We start from the raw sequence: 17,659 nt of genomic DNA on the forward strand, positions 1-17,659 counted from the left end.
TTTCAATGTAATTTCTAAAGTAGATATGCTGGAAAAATTTATAAAGAATTTCAATAATAATTAAATAAAACAGTATCTGGATTTTTCCCCCTAAATTATGACTATCTGGATTTTTCCTCCAATTATAGAATTTTTACCAAATTGCGGTATAAAGAACGAAATAAGAATGATTGATGGTTCTAATGCCCAAATGACAGCTTGATATTTTGGTACGTACTCTTCCAATTAAATTTCTATGTATATACTATTGTATTTGCTTCTTTTACAAAATAGAGAATACATACTGTCTTAGGCTGGGCTCTCTAGAGAAGCAAAACCAGTAAAGCGTGTAAGTATGTACATATATAGAGAGATTTGTATCAAGGAAATGGCTCACACTGTTATAGAGGCTGTAATGTCCCAAACCTGTGAGTCAGGAAAGAGACCTCCTGATTCATCCAGCCGCAAAGGCTAGCAAACCCAAGATCAGCAGGCCAGAGAGCAGGGCTATTGCTCACAGTCTGTGAAGATTGAAGAATTCCAAGATCAGCGGGCAAAACGTCAGGCGAGCTGCTAGCTCAAGTCCCAAGAACTGGAGATTAGATGAACAGGAGCCAGCTGTAGGATCCAGAAGGAGCAAAAGCCCCTGCCCACCAGCCTTGCCTTAATGTCTGCCCACACTCAATGCAGGCCATATGCCCAAGGAAACTCCCCTTCAACTGATTGGTTACTCACAGCAGATCCCACACGGGGGTGATCATACATCAAATCTCAACAGGCAAGTGATCACAACACTATACAACTGCCAAAACCCTGAGAACCGTGGCCCAGCCAAGTTGACACAATCTTAACCATTACACATGCTATAATTAAAAACAAACAAAAAACTGCCGTTTAGTCAGATCTGACTCATGACAACCCCATGTGTTATAGAGTAGAACTGCTCCATAACGGTTTTTTTGGCTGTAATCTTTATGGAAGCAGATCACCAGGCCTTTCTCCCATGGTACTGCTGGGTAGGTTCAGACCACAAACCTTTAGGTTGTCGAGCGTGAACCATTTGCTCTGCCCAGAGACCTATAGTTATAGTTTCATTATTCTACTTTTTTTCAATAAGCATTATAACATGAGCATCCCTATACAATTGAATATTTTTTGAAACATGGTTTTTAATGGTTCCATGTTATTCAATTGAATGTATGAACTGTAACTTACTTAAACATTCTCCCCTTTAAGACATTTGGGATGTTTCGAACATTTTGTTTTTTAAATACCTATTTTGATGAAAATGAGATTCATATTTTTAAAATGATACATTCTCTTTCAGAGTCAGGACTGATTGTTTTTTTTTGAGTGTTTCTAAACTCTCCTGGTCATCTTTTTTTCCCTTCTATACTGAAAAGCTTGCTCATCAGTTTGCTTGCTCAATCACTCATCTCTGTCACTTTTTGAACGCAGGCCTTATAGAGCGAAGGATTTAATGCATGCATTTACATAAACATCAAAATCAATGGACGTGTAAAATTTAAAAGGAGCCTCTTTAGGGTGGCTAGTGGCCTTCTCTAGTTTACCTTGATTCTATCCTATCTTGCCAACGATTCTGTTGTGTTCTCCATAAACTTCCATTATATTACTATCATCCATGTCGACCCTTAAGATTTTTGTGTCATAATCTCTAGTCCCTAACTTGAGAAAATGTTAATAAATTATTATTGTTTATGGAATTATAAGTGACCCAGGAAATAGATATTCATGCAAGACTCTTACCATCTTTAATTCACAGACCTTTACTTTATAAAAATCTTAAGTTTTCAAAGCTCTAAAAATTATCAATGAATCTTATGTCAGACAGTGAGTTAACTTCCCATGTTGATTTATTTCTGGGAAAGCTTAGATATCTTTTAGATGAAATATAATGCTCACACACACACACACACACACACACACACACACAACAAAGCTTCCTAAATTTAAATGAACAATTCTCTATCATCGTTTATTTTGACAAAACTGGCTAATTATAAATTGACTGAAGTGAATGATATTTTATCCTTTTTGAGTGGGAAAAAATAACATGTCAAATTCTGTTCAATTATGATTTAACTAGAATTTTTAAAAAGCTCCAATGGCATAGAACCAAAGCTAAATGTGTTTTAAACACTTTTTAGGGTCTCGTTTTTTAAAAATTTCTAACATAACTTCTCTCCTTAATTTAATTTTTCTTCTTGGTTTGGATTTAAACAAGAAAGAAAAGAATTTCTGGTTACATCTTCGCTAATCATGTCATTGAAAATCTTGATTGCTGAGCACATGGCCAGTAAGATTATCTCAGTTAGCTTGAGGTAAATGTCCAATTATCTTCAAGATATGTAAGCAACCTAGAACTGAGCAGGTAGAGACACATTTATTTCTGAAATGACTTAAATGGACGTGGTTGCTTAATTTTACAGGAAACTTTAACAGGCTTGCAACGAACACTGCCCTTTTGCTCTATACCCATGAACTAGTATTATCATTCAGCTTTTTCTCACACTCTATTACATAATTAATTTTGGCAAGCAGGTAACTTTAGGGACCCTGATATGAATTTCTGAGGCTCTTACCTTAATTAACATAACCGAGGAGGCTACAAGAAGGCTTTTATACTTGTGCTAAATCAAACCACCAAAAACCAAACCTAGCGCCGTCGAGTCGATTACGACTCATAGCGACCCTACAGGACAGGTAGAACTGCCCCACAGAGTTTCCAAAGAGCGCCTGGCGGATTTGAACTGCAAACCCTTTAGGTTAGCAACCATGGCATTTAACCACTAGGCCACCAGGGTTTCCACGCTAAGTCAAGCAGGTACAATAATATATCGTTAAAAAATACAGCATGTCGACAGCACAACTCTGATTAGGGTTTTCAGTACAAGTTCATTTATACTCCTACCGGTAAAAACTACAGGCGCGCTGCCGGAGGGCACTACTAGGGGGCGATAGAACGCAGAGGCTTCGTCAACAACAGGCGCCCTGGGACACTCTCTTCCTCTCTCTGCCTTACCTCAACTTCCGCCGGAAGCGGTTCCTGTCAGTTGTTGTCCTAGGGTAGTGGGTTCACGGCTGTTGGTTAAGTGAGGTTTTCTTGTTCCCAAGGAGCAGGGGAGGGGAACTCGAGCTTGAACCCGGGCAGCGGGATGGACATTCTCAAATCGGAGATCCTTCGGAAGCGGCAACTGGTAGAAGACAGGAACCTGTTGGTGGTGAGAACCTTCGGGGTCCTGAGGGATTGGGGATCAGGGAGTTGTGTGTATTGGGGGGCGCTAGAGGTTTATTGTACTGAAAGGGTTCGGGGCGGATATGGGGCTGAGCAAGAACTCCGCCACTTCCCCGTAACAACCCTTTTTAGGTCCATTCACCGACATCGAATCGGCAGCCTTAGGGATGGAAGCGTGGAAATTCCAGGAAGCCCCAAGATGTTGTCAGTCTCCTCGCCGACCCCAAAGTTTCCCTCGCTGGGCCCACTCATCATCTGTATTCTTCGAATGTGCCCCAGTTTTTCTATTGTTTTCCTAAAGTGTTCTGCTCAACTGAAACAGAACGGGCAGTCTCAGAACTACTCTTTGATTTCTTCCTTCCACTAAAACTTCCGTCTTTTTAGTATATTCCTCAACTCTAATCCCTCTCCTCCTTCAGAACCACAGTCTGTTGGTTAGCTCTTCATTGGTGGAAAGACTAAGAATGTTTTGGAGAGATATTAAAAAAGAGGAGAAAGAATTTAGGAACTTCCTAAATTGATCTCCGTTACTTTGTTGTTTAGCAATAGCTTTCATCACCTGTTCTCAAAGCTTTAGATCTCAAGACTCGTTTACATTCTTAAAAATTATTGAAAACCTCAAAGAGCTTTTAATTACCTGCTACTTATTGATACCGTATTAGAAATTATACCTCCTGAGGAATATAAAAAAAATTATATTTTTATTAATCTGCATAACTCAGTGAGCCGAAGGAATATTGGTTTGTGGAGTTATGCAGATCTTTCTAATGTTGACACATTTCATTACGTAATGTAAAAATACCACATTCTTCAATATCATTGTTGTCTCACAAGAAAAGTATTGGGAAGTTGTCTAGCTCATGGTGGCAGATTGAAAGCTGAAGTTTATCATACAGAACAAATGCTGTCGGTTTCCCTGAAGTGACAGGTTAAGTTTGTTTATTTTTGGAAAATGGTTTGCCAGATACCCAAGTCTGAATAACCATGGTTTCTCAATTATTCTTTTTTGCTCCTCAGTTATTCTTTCAGTAAAAATGGTGTTCCACTCAAGAAATGGTTTAAACACAGAAAAAAACATTCTCTGATGATTATGAGGATGGGGAGGGAGGGAGAGGGAAATTCACTAACTAGATGAAACCCCAAAAACGAAACCCCCTGCCGCTAAGTTGATTCTAACTCACAGCAACCCTATAGAACAGAGTAGAACTGCCCCATGGGGTTTCCAAAGAGTGCCTGGTGGATTAGAATTTGTTCACCTTTTGGTTAGCAGCCGTAGCTCTTTACTATGCCACCAGGATTTCCACTAACTAGATAGTAGACAAGAATTATCTTAGGTGAAGGGAAGGACAACACACAATACAGGGGAAGTCAGCACCACTGGACAAAACCAAAAGCTAAGAAGTTTCCTGAACACAACCAAACACTTCGAGGGACAGTGTGGGGTGTGGTGGGGGTGGTGGGAGGGGGGCCTGAGGTCCATGGTTTCAGGGGACATCTAGGTCAATTGGTGTAACAAAACTTATTAAGAAATTGTTCTGCATCCCACTTTGCTGAGTGGCGTCTGGGGCCTTAAAAGCTAGTAAGCGGCCATCTAAGATGCATCAATTGATCTCAAACCACCTAGAGGAAGGGAGAATGAAGAATACCAAAGGCACAAGGAAAATTTTGGCCCAAGAGACAAAAGGGGCCACATAAACCAGAGACTCCATCAGCCTGACAGCAGAACTGGATGGTGCCCACCTACCACCAGTGAACGCCCTGACAGGGAACACAACAGAGAATCCCTGATGGAGCAGGAGAAAAGTGGGGTGCAGAACTCAAATTCTAGTAAAAAGACCAGACTTGTTGGTCTTACTGAGACTGGAGGAACCACATAAGACATGGCCCCCAGACTCTCTGTTAACCCAGAAATGAAACCATTCTTGAAGGCAGCTCTTTAGGCAAAGAATAAACTGGACTGTAAGACATAAAATGATAAACGTGAAGAGTGTGCTTCTTAAAGAAGTTCAAGTAGACACATGAGACTAAATGAGCAGCTTCTGTCTGGAGGTAAGATGAGAAGGCAGAAAGGGAAAGGAGTTGGTTGAATGGACATAGGAAATCTGGGGTGGAAAGGAGGCATGTGGGGTCACATTATAGGGTCAGCAACTAGGGTCACAGAACAATGTGTGTATAAATTTTTGAATGAGATACTAACTTGAGCTGTAAACTTTCACCTAAAGCACAATTAAAAAAAACAAACAAAACAAAAAAACGGTGTTCCATGAAAAAAGTACCTGGTTTAGTTTGCAGCTCAATTACACAAATGCTTGTCCTTCAAACAACTATCATACTTTGGTTTAAAGGGGAAATGCTTTATACATACTTCCCATTTTGGTACACAGGATATTAAGATGTGGTCACAGATCAGGATTTAAGAAAATTAATTGTACTGCTTCATCTAGGAGATTGTTAAGTAACTTGCCCTCTGCCCCCCAATTATGAGTGCTTAACAGCAAAGAATACAGTGACTACCAGTACAATTCAGTGCCACAGCCTTGATTCTTGCTAAGGTTGCAGCAGACTTACCGTTGCTTTTCACTCTCGGTGCAGGTGTCAACAGAGTGAACAAAACAAGTAACATCTTAGTATTGAAGATAGCTCTGACCTCACAGATTCTCTCAAGGGGTCTTGAGGACCCTTAGGGATCTGTGGACCACACTTTGAGAACCTCTGATGTATGTCTTTGGGTGTAGAGTATGATTATGTAGACTCAAAGTAAGTTGGGATTGTTACTTTGCTGGATGGCAGAGTTTATAATAATAATTGAAACTTTAAAACAACTAGGAAAATGGAGCTAATAAAATAGAATGCTAATTTACAGATAAGGGGGAAAAAGCATATCCAAATCTGTAACTTAATATTTTTATCTCTATCCCAGGGACCTTTTTCTTTTGTTGAGTGGTTTGGGAACATTTTAAAAGTAATGAATAGTTGAAATCAGGAAGAAGGAGGGTGTTGAAATTGAAGTGCTTTAGAGGAAAAATGGGTTCATGAAGTACTCAGCTCATCCCTCAGGGTCTGCAACATGCACAGTCGCATAATTGTAGAAACGGATCAATCTAAAAAAAATAATAGCCTTTTACATAACAAAATGTATTAAGAAAACGTTCGGCTTGCCACTTTGGCAAGTGGCATCTAGGGTCTTAAGAGCTAGCAAGCAGCCATCTAAGACGCATCAATTGGCCTCAACCCACCTGGAGCAAAGGAGAATGAAGAACGCCAAAGACACAGAAAGGGCCACAAACCAGAGACTACATCAGCCTGAGACCAGAACTAGATGGTGCCCAGCTACCACCGATGACTGCCCTGACAGGGAACACAAGAGAATCCCTGATGGAGCAGGAGAACAGTGGGATGCAGACTTCAAATTCTCATAAAAAGACCAGACTTGATGGCCTTCCTGAGACTGGTGGGACCCCAGAGGTCAGGGCCCCTGGACCCTCTGTTAGCCTGAGAGTGGAATCATTCCTGAAGCCAACTCTTCAAACAGGGCTTGGACTGGACTATAAGATAGAAAATGATACCGGTGAGGAAGGAGCTTCTTGGCTCAAGTAGACATGTGAGACTACGTGGGCAGCCCGTTTGGAGGTAAGATGAGAAGGCAGAGGGGGACAGGAACTGGTTGAATGGACGCGGGGAATACAGGGTGGAGAGGAAGAGTGTGCTGTCTCACTTGGGGGGGAACAGCTAGGGGTACAAAGCAAGGTGTGTGTAAGTTTTTGTATGAGAGACTGACTTGATTTGTAAACTTTCACTTAAAGTGCAATAAAAAAAGTTAGCATTTAAAAAAATTACTTTGTTTCATTGTAATTTCTAAAAATAATAATAAGCATATATAAACCTTTCCAGGGATGTCTTTCATTTTTAGCAGTTGATTTAATTACTCAGATAATCTGGTCCAGAAGATAAGGTTGATTTCCTCAATTACAGAGCACTTGCAGACCAGCAAAGAGTATATGACATGGGAATTAAAATACTGAACTTCATAGTTTCTATTAATAATAATCTGCTAGGCATTGTGCTAAATGTTTCACATTTAATATCTCATTTAATTTGTATGACAATCCCATAAAGATACTACAGTGAAACCTGTGAGAGCCAGAACTTGATGAGACTGCCTTGTTTTTCGGGGTCTCAAAAATTTTCCACCTTTGGCAGGGTATAATATTACCAGTTTTCTATTGCTCTCTATTGGTGGGAAATAACTTGAGTTTTCCTTCTCTGACAGATTTCCAGTTTACACAGGTTCCAGCTTTCGCAGGTTTTACTGTATTATTTCCATTTACAATGAGGTAACTAAAGCTACGTAAATTACATCACCTTCGCAGCGTCACACGGCTAACAAGAGATAGAACGTGAATTCGAACCCCTATCTGTCCCATTTCCAGGTGTGCTGAAAGACTGAATGTTTTTGACTTATATTCACTAGTTTTGATAGAGTTTATCTAAGAATTAAAGCATTTGGAAATTAGATTAATATACGTGATTTATATTTTTCAAAGGGCCGTAATATGTTATTTCATTTGACCCTCTCAATAATTCTGATTGTTGCATAGTGCAAGTATTATGCTGTTTTCTTGGATGATGAAATTGAGGCTTAGAGAGTTATGTGATATTCTCATAGTCCTGTGGCCAGCCAGGATAGATATGTCTGCCAACTCCTAACTGAGTGCTCTTGTGTAGTATCAGAGAACAGTGCGTTACTAAAGATTTCTTCATGTTATATGTCTGGGAAGACAGTCTTTTGAGTTGCAGCTATACAATTTTACATAGAATCAGTTTCTTTTATAGCTTTTATCTTTTTGCATCATCGTGTCCATTAATAACTTTCGAATGTTTTTGCACTGCCCCATCCTCAGTAGGAAAAACATTTTTCTATTTTGGTTCAATATATATGAAAAAGAATTCATGGAACAGCTCTGACCTTAACACTTGGGATTCTATCACGTGTCCTGTTTAATTTTTTTTTAAATGCTGGTTGGGGATCAGTAAATTGTTTTATTAGTCTGTCTGTAGCTGAAAAGTGCCTCTCTATGGTACCGCTGTTCCAGAAGAGCCGCCTCACCTTTGGTCATGTCGTGTGGTGGCCCAGGTTTTTACTGGTCATCTGTGGAAGTCGGGATAGTTAATAGTTAGCTCGTGAGTGCCCTTCTGTCAAACTGTAGAGAAGCTGCTAAAATATCCTCCTGTCACCTGTCCTAAAATGTTCTATCTGGTATACCTGCGCTGAGGTGAATGTTGTTTCTGCGTTGTTAGAATCCTCCATTGGAGGCCAAGGATTTGTGAACCGTCATTTAAAGTAAAGTCTCATTTATATGAAAAACTAGAACTGCTCCAGGACTCTGTGGGGAATGATTAACAGTTTTACTAGCTGTGTTTATGAGAATGGGCTTTGTGTAGAATTTTAACTTTGTTTTTTCCAATATTTATTATTTCATATATTTAAGATACTACCCTGTGCCATAGAGGATTAAAAAAGTACTCACCATTGCCTTCAAGGAATTTGCATTCTGTTTTACAGAGAAAATAGAAGTTATCAGGCAAGAAATTCCTCCTCTTTTTCAGTGTTAAAATCATTGAGGTATCTGTTACATCTTGGGTCATACCTTCCTACCTACGTGTTGGGCACCAACCCGTCTTCCTTCCAATCAGTTATTGGCTGTCCCCTTTTTCTCTGGTATCTTCAGCCTCTCTTTCTACTGACTTATCCTCATCAGCACTAAAACGTGCACATGTCTCTCTTATCTTTAAAAAGGTAGTGTTTCAGCAATGGTTCCTTTTTCTTTACAGCCAGGCTTCTTAAAAAATATTCTAATTCCCACTCAGTCCCTAACCTGATGCAGTCTGTCTTTTGCCCTCATCACTGTACTGAACCTACCCTCGTTAGAAATTCTAGTGTCCTCATGTTTTTCTAACTAGCTTCTTAACAGTATTTGACACTGTTGACTGGTTCCTCTTTCGTCACTCTCCTTTGGTATCTCTTATACCACAGCTTCCTGTTTTTCCTTTTATTTCTCAGCCTTCTTATTTTTGGTCTCCTCCCTTCCCTCCCCCTCCATTTCGCTTTTCCTTAAAGTTCAGGCCTAGGCTACTTTCTCTTCACCTTGAACATGCACTCTTTTATTAAGCTCATATTTCCCTTTAGACCTCAGTTCCCGTCTATATCAGTGTACTGCTCAACAGCACTGGGTTTTTTAATGGAGCCTTTGGATTTTTTTTTGGATAGGCTTCAGAATGTCCTGGAATTTTATATTATGTTTAGCATGTATGTCACCTCTTCCTCCCTCTTGCTCCTGATATTGTTACAGGGATCTTTGGCTCATTAAGGTCAAGAAGTAATAATTTTTATGCTGGTGTCTCCCGAATATTTGTCCATTTTCCCCTAGCATTCTGTGTTCCAGCTATACTGAACTTCCATTTTTTTCAGTCCTGACTTTGCCTTTTTTTTCACGCTTGTTCATCCCTTTATTTGGAACAGTTTTCTAATCCTCTCCAACTCCTCTCTTTATTGAGTTGTCACTTAGGAGCCTTTGAAAGTTTTTAGCATAATGAAAAAGCAGTGTTGTAGGAGTTCGTTGGCATGTTCGTATCATATTTTGACATCTGCTTCAAAGTAGATTTTTCTCTCTCAACATTTTACCTTGAAAATTTTCAAAAATAGAGAAAAGTTGAAAGAATTGTGCAGTGAACACCCATATGCCTAGCATCTAGATTCTACAATTAAATCTGCAATTAATATTTTACTGTATTTGCTTCATCATGTAACTATCCATCTGTTCGTTATTCTCTCAATTCATCAATCCATCTTTTTTTTTTTTTTAAATGCATTTCAAACTAAGTTCCAGACATCAGTACATTCTACCCCTAAACAGTTTGGCATGCATATCATTAACTAGAGTTCATTGTTTGCATTTCTTTTTGTGTGTTTGCAAAGATTTACATATAAAGAAATACACAGATTTTAAGAGTACCGTTCAGTGAGTTTTGACAAACGCATACACCTATGTAACCCAATCTGTATCAAGATGTAGAATATCATCTTACCTTCCCAGTCAACTCCTGTCCTTCTCATCCCTAGAAGCAACCATTGTTCTGATTTGTTTCCACCATATATTAGTTTTGCCTACCCTAGAATGTCACGCACATGGGATCATACTATGTGCTGTTTTATGTCTAGCTTCTTTCATGTTGCATGCTTTATGTTTTATTCATGTTGCATGCTTTATGTTTTATTCCTGTTGTTGCATGCATCAGTTTTCATTCATTTTTAACTGCATAGTAGTATTCCATTGTATGAATATACCCAGTTTGTTTATCTGTTCTCCTAATGATGGGTTTCTGGGCTGCTTCCAGGATTTGGCTATTACGAATAAAGCTGCTGTCAGCCTTCTCGTATGAGTCTTATATATTTTCCTTTCTCTTAGGAAAATACCCAGAAATGAAATTGCTAGATCATAGGGTACCTATACATTTAGTTTTATAAAAACGGCCAGACCATTTTCCTCAGTAACTACCATGTCATACATCCACCAGTAATGTAAGAGGGTTTGCTTGCTGTACGTTCTTGTTACCAATTTGTGTTTAGTGTTTTTAATTTTGGTATTTCTGGTGGGTATGTAGTGTTGGCCATTTGTATATCTTTTTGTATATATCTTGTGAAGTGTTTGTTAAAACTGCGTATTTTTTTAATTGAGTTATTTATTTATTTTTTTCTTACTGAATTGAAGGAGTTCTTTATATATCCTAGATAACAGTCCTGTGTCAGATGGTGACGGTTTTTCTGGAATTCTGTGTAAATGGAATCATTCAGTATGTACACTGCCCTGTCTGGCATCATTCATTCAGCTTAATTCTTTTGAGATTCATTTATGTTATACATACATTATTTTTTGTTGTCTGTTTTGTGAATATTTTCTCCTGGACTGTGAGTTATGTGTTCATTTTCTCAGTAGTGTCTTTTGATCAGCAAATCTTTTCCTAAAGCCCACTTTATCAGTTGTTTTGAGTTATTGCTTTCTGTATCCTAAGAAACCTTTGCTACCCTCCCAAATTGCAAAGAAAATTTTCTTATATTCTAAAAGCTTTATGATTTTATCTTTTATAAAAAACTGAGAGTTTCAGTGTTTTTAAAATTTTCCATATGACGTGAGGTAGGAGTTGAGGCTTATTGTTTTCCATACAGATACCTAGTTCCAGCACCATTTACTGAAAATATTTTTCTTTTCCCTTTGGGTGGTTTGGCACCTTTTTCAAAAGTCAAATGCTTGTGTGTGACTTCACTCTGGGTGCCTTACTCTGTTGTAATGATCTATTTCTTGATCCTTATGCCAGTGCCACACTGTTTTGATTACTGTAGCTTTACAGTAAGTCTTAAATCAGGTAATACATTAGTCCCATTATTACTGTTACTAGTATTTTTTCTTATTCTTCCTCTTCCCTCTCCTTGCTAGTGGTTTGTTACTTAATTCCTTAAAACAACTTTAATGAGGTATATATATATTAAAAAAAAAACAAAAACCCATTGCCATAGAGTCAATTCTGACTCATCGCGACCCTATAGGACAGAGTAGAACTGCCCCATAGAGTTTCCAAGGAGCGCCTGGTAGATTTGAACCGCTGAACCTTTGGTTAGCACCCGTAGCATTTAGCCACTATGCTACCAGGGCTTCCTTATTGAGGTATAATTGACATATAAACTGCACATATTGAAAATGTACAATTTAGTGAGTTTTGACATATTTATACACCTGTGAAACCGTCACCATGATCAAAAGAGTGAACATGTCCATCTCACCCCGAAGTTTCCTATGCCCCTTTATAATCCCTCCTTCCCGCCCCTCCCAGCACCCTGCCCCTACAGTATCCACGGGCAACCACTGCTCTGCTTTCTATCACTGTAGATTAGTATGCATTTTCTGGAATTCTGTGTAAATGGAATCATTCAGTACGTACACTGCCCTGTCTGGCATCATTCATTCAGCTTAATTCTTTTGAGATTCATTTATGTTATACATACGTTATTTTTTGTTGTCGATTAGTGTTCCATTGTATGGATATACCACAATTTGCTTATTCATTAACCTGTTGATGGGCATTTGTGTTGTTTGCACTTTGGAACTATTACAAATAAAGCTGCTCTGAACATTCATGTATAAGTTTTTATGTGGAGATCATACTTTCATTTCTCTTATGTAAATACCTAAAAGTGAAATTGTTGGATCATATAGTAGGTGTATGTTTAACTTTTAAGAAGCTGCCTGTTTTCCAACTGGCTGTACCATTTTACATTCCCACTAGTACTATATGAGAGTATCAGTTTCTCCACATCTTCGCCAGTGTTTGTTATGGTCAGTCTTATTAAGTTTAACCATCTTAATGGGTTACTCATAGTATTTATTTTTTGTTTTCTGTTTGTTTCTCTATTTTCTTTTTACTGCCTTTAGGTGGATTACTTGAACATTTTTTAAAATTCCATTTTGATTTATGTACAGTGCTTTTTTTCTATAATTTTTATTGTGCTTTAAGTGAAAGTTTACAAATCAAGTCAGTCTCTCACATAAAAACATATGTATACCTTGCTACATACTCCCAATTACTCTTCCCCTAATGAGACAGCCTGCTCTCTCCCTCCACTCTCTCTTTTCGTGTCCTTTTCGCCAGCTTCTAACCCCCTTTACCCTCTCATCTCCCCTCCAGTTAAGAGATGCCAACATAGTCTCAAGTGTCCACCTGATCCAAGAAGCTCACTCCTCACCAGCATCCGTTTCCAACCCATTGTCCAGTCCAATCTATGTCTGAAGAGTTGGCTTTGGGAATGGTTCCTGTCCTGGGCCAACAGGAGGTCTGGGGGCCATGACCACTGGGGTCCTTCCAGTCTCAGTCAGACCATTAAATCTGGTCTTTTTATGAGAATTTGGGGTCTGCATCCCACTGCTGTCCTGCTTCCTCAGGGGTTCTCTGTTGTGTTTCCTGTCAGGGCAGTCATTGGTTGTAGCCGGGCACCATCTAGTTCTTCTGGTCTCAGGATGAAGTAGTCTCTGGTTCATGTGGCCCTTTCTGTCTCTTGGGCTTGTAATTACCTTGTATCCTTGGTGTTCTTCGTTCTCCTTTGATCCAGGTGGGTTGAGACCAATTGATGCATCTTAGATGGCTGCTTGCTAGCGTTTAAGACCCCAGACGCCACTCGTCAAAGTGGGATGCAGAATGTTTTTTTAATAGATTTTATTATGCCAATTGACTTAGACGTCCCCTGAAATTATGGTTCCAAACTCCTGCCCCTGCTACACTGGCCTTCAAAGCATTCAGTTTATTTAGAAAACTTCTTTGCTTTTGGTTTCGTGCAGTTGTGCTGACCTCCCCTGTATTGTGTGTTTTCTTTCCCTTCACCTAAAGTAGTTCTTATCTACCAACTAATTGGTGAATACCCCCTCCCGCCCTCCCACTCTCCCTCCTCTTGTAACCACAAAAGAATGTTTTCTTCTCAGTTTAAACTATTCCTCAAGTTCTTATACTAGTGGTCTTATACAATATTTGTCCTTTTGCAACTGACCAGTTTCACGCAGCATAACACCTTCCAGGTTCCTCCATGTTATGAAATGTTTCACAGATTCCTCACTGTTCTTTATCGATTGTGTAGTATTCCATTGTGTGAATATACCATAATTTTATTTATTCATCCGTTGATGGGTACCTTGGTTGCTTTCATCTTTTTGCTATTGTAAACAGTGCTGCAATAAACATGGGTGTGCATATATCTGTTCGTGTGAAGGCTTTTATTTCTCTAGGATATATTCTGAGGAGTGGGATTGCTGGATCCTGTGGTAGTTCTATTTCTAGCTTTTTAAGGAAGTGCCAAATAGATTTCCAAAGCGGTTGTACCATTTTACATTCCCACCAGCAGTGTATAAGTGTTTCAATCTCTCTACAGCCTCTCCAACATTTATTATTTTGTGCTTTTTGGATTAATGCCAGCCTTGTTGGAGTGAAATGAAATCTCATTGTAGTTTTGACCTGCATTTCTCTAATAGCTAATGATCATGAACATTTCCTCATGTATCTGTTAGCTACCTGAATGTCTTCTTTAGTGAATTGTCTATTCCCCATTTTTTAATAGGATTATTGTCTTTTTACAGTTGAGTTTTTGCAGTATCATGTAGATTTTAGAGATCAGAGGCTGATCGGAAATGTCATAGCTAAAAACTTTTTCCCAGTCTGTAGGTAGTCTTTTTACTCTTTTAGAGAAGTCTTTGGAAGAGCATACGTGTTTGATTTTTAGGAGCTCCCAGTTATCTAGTTTTTCTTCTGCATTCTTAATAATGTTTTGTACACTGTTTATGCCATATATTAGGGCTCCTAACGTTGTCCCTATTTTTTCTTCCATGATCTTTATCATTTTAGATTTTATATTTAGGTCTTTGATCCATTTTGAGCTTGTTTTTGTGCATGGAGTGAGGTATGGGTCTTGTTTCATTTTTTTGCAGATGAATATCCAGTTGTGGCAGCACCATTTGTTAAAAAGACTGTCTTTTCCCCATTTAACTGTTTTGGGGCCTTTGTCAAATGTCAACTGCTCATATGTGGATAGATTTATGTCTGGATTTTCAATTCTGTTCCATTGGTCTATGTATCTGTTGTTGTACCAGTACCAGGCTGTTTTGACTACTGTGGCGGTATAATAGGTTCTAAAATCAGGTAAAGTAAGGCCTCCCACTTTGTTCTTCTTTTTCAGTAATGCCTTATTTATCCAGGGCCTCTTTCCCTTCCATATGAAGTTGGTGATTTGTTTCTCCATCTCATTAAAGAATGTCATGGGGATTTGGATCGGAATTGCATTAAATGTGTAGATGGCTTTTGGTGGAATAGACATTTTTATAATGTTAAGGCTTCCTATCCGTGAGCAAGGTACGTTTTTCCACTTACGTAATTCTCTTTTGGTTTCTTGCAGAAGTGTACTGTAGTTTTCTTTGTATAAGTGTTTTACATCTCTGGTAAGATTTATTCCTAAGTATTTTTTCTTCTTGGGGGCTACTGTAAATGGCATTGATTTGGTGATTTCCTCTTTGATGTTCTTTTTGTTGGTGTAGAGGAATCCAACTGATTTTTGTATGTTTATCTTGTATCCTGATACTCTGCTGAACTCTTAGTTTCAGTAGTTTTCTTGAGGATTTCTTAGGGTTTTCTGTGTATAAGATCATGTCGTCTGCAAAAAGAGATACTTTTACGTCTTCCTTGCCAATCTGGATGGCCTTTATTTCTTTATCTAGCCTTATTGCTCTGGCTAGGGCCTCCAACACAATGTTGAGTAAGAGCGGTGATAAAGCGCATCCTTGTCTGGTTCCCCGATCTCAATGGGAATGTTTTCAGGCTCTCTCCATTTAGGGTGATGTTGGATTATACAGTGCTTTTGAATGTGGCTCTTTGTATAGTGTTTTAAGATGTTATTCTAGGTATTGCATTATAGATACATAGTTTATCACAGTCTTACAGTGTCGACATATTTCCCAGTTTCAGTGAAATATAGAAACCTTACTGTGCTTTACATCCCTTACTCCCCCCATTTATAATTGTCTTAAATATTTTCTTCTGTAGACCTTAAAAATCACACCAGATGGTTATAAATTTGGCTTCACTCACCAAATATAATTAGAATACTCAAGAAATGAAAAGTCTATTTTATTTACTCATATTTTTGCTCTTTCTGTTGTTCTTCTTCCTGATGTTTCAGGGTTCCTTTTATTATTTTCTTACTGTTTCTGAGAACTTCCTATAGCTATTCTTTTAGAGTAGGTGTGATAGTAATGGAGACCCTGGTGGTATAGTGGTTAAGAGCTATGGCTGCTAACCAAAAGGTTGGCAGTTCAGATCCACCAGGCACTCCTTGGAAACTCTCTGGGGCAGTTCTACTCTGTCCTATAGGGTTGCTACGAGCCGGAATCGACTCTCTGGCAGTGGGTTGTTTTTTTTTTTGTGTGTGTGTGTGTGTGGTAGCAGCAAATTCTATTAGTTTTCTGTTATCTGAGAATGTCATTTCCCCATCATTCCCGAAGTTTTCAGTTCTTTTCTTTCAGCACATGAAAGATGTGTTACTTCCTTCTGGCCTCCATGAAATATCTGCTGTCATGCAAATTGGTCTGTCTGTATTGTATCTCTGTTGCTGATTTCAAGGTTTTTTTCTTTTTCTTCATCTTTCAGAGTTTGACTGTGATGTGTCTTGGTTTGGATTTCTTTGGGTTTATCCTGTTTGGGGTTCACTCAGCCTCTTGAATCTGTGGTTTTATTCTGTTGCCAGATGTGGGAAATTTTATTTGAATGCTTTTCCAGCCGCCACCCTCTTTCTTCTCTCCTGAGACTTAGATGGCACAAATGTTAATAGTCCCACAGGCCCCTGCTTATTTATTTTCAAGTCTTTTTTTCTTTCTATTGTTCAGATTGGGTGATTTTTATTGTTTTGCCTTTAAGTTTATTGATTCTTCTGTCCATTCTATTTTACTGTTGAGCCTATCGAGTTTATTTCTTTTGTTGTATTTTTTAGTTCTTAAATTTTATCTAGTTCTTTGTATCTTCATATCTTCTATTTATCTGCTGAGACTTTATATTCATTTGTTTCAAGATGTTTGTATTGCTGGTTGAAGCTTTTTTTTTTTATATATATATAATTTGTGCTTTAAGTGAAAGCTTACAAACCAAGTCAGTCTCTCATACAAAAACTTATATACACCTTGCCACGTACCCCTAGTTGCTCTCCCTCTAATGAGACAGCACACTCCTTCCCTCCACTCTCTATTTTTATGTCCATTCAGCCAGCTTCTGACCCCCTCTGCCCTCTCATCTCTTCTCCAGACAGGAGCTGCCCACATAGTCTCGTGTGTCTATTTGATCCAAGAGGCTTACTCTTCACCAGTATCATTTTCTATCCCATAGTCCAGTCCAATCCCTGTCTGAAGAGTTGGCTTTGGGCATGATTCCTGTCTTGGGCTAACAGAAGGTCTGGGGACCATGACTTGTGGGGTCCTTATAATCTCAGTCATACCATTAAGTCTGATCTTTTTACAAGAATTTGAGGTCTGCATCCCACTGCTTTCCTGCTCCTTCATGGGTTCTCTGTTGTGTTCCTTGTCAGGGCAGTCATCGGTTCTAACTGGGCACCATCTAGTTTTTCTCGTCTCAGGCTGATAGAGTCTCTGGTTTATGTGGCCCTTTCTGTCTGTTGGGCACATAATTACCTTGTGTCTTTGGTGTTCTTCGTTCTCCTTTGCTCCAGGTGAGTTGAGACCAATTCATACATCTTAGATGTCTACTTGCTAGCATGAAACATTTTTTTATGATGGCTGCTGTAAAAATTTTGTCAGATAATTCTAACATTGGTGTCATCTTGATGCTGTT

At 38.8% G+C, this 17,659-nt stretch overlaps 1 protein-coding gene across 5 annotated transcripts in view; it reads left to right on the forward strand.

Annotated features, from left to right (window-relative positions):
- The first annotated feature begins 3,020 nt into the window (after positions 1-3,020).
- The window catches only part of PRPF18 (pre-mRNA processing factor 18), a 54,741-nt gene continuing 40,102 nt past the window's right edge, over positions 3,021-17,659 (forward strand). For 3 of the 5 annotated variants that reach the window (XR_010321954.1, XM_064284872.1, XM_003410577.4), the window contains exon 1: positions 3,022-3,221. Coding sequence is in view for 3 of the 5 variants with exons in the window: in XM_064284872.1 (XP_064140942.1) it covers positions 3,156-3,221 (66 nt within the window). In the remaining 2 variants the exon portion in view is untranslated. Of the gene's footprint in view, positions 3,222-4,713; positions 6,866-17,659 lie in introns of those variants that run through there. The other 2 variants (XM_064284871.1, XM_064284873.1) reach the window with 2 other exon arrangements.

The sequence above is a fragment of the Loxodonta africana genome, chromosome 4, assembly GCF_030014295.1.
Source record: "Loxodonta africana isolate mLoxAfr1 chromosome 4, mLoxAfr1.hap2, whole genome shotgun sequence".
NCBI classification, from domain to species: Eukaryota; Metazoa; Chordata; class Mammalia; order Proboscidea; family Elephantidae; genus Loxodonta; species Loxodonta africana.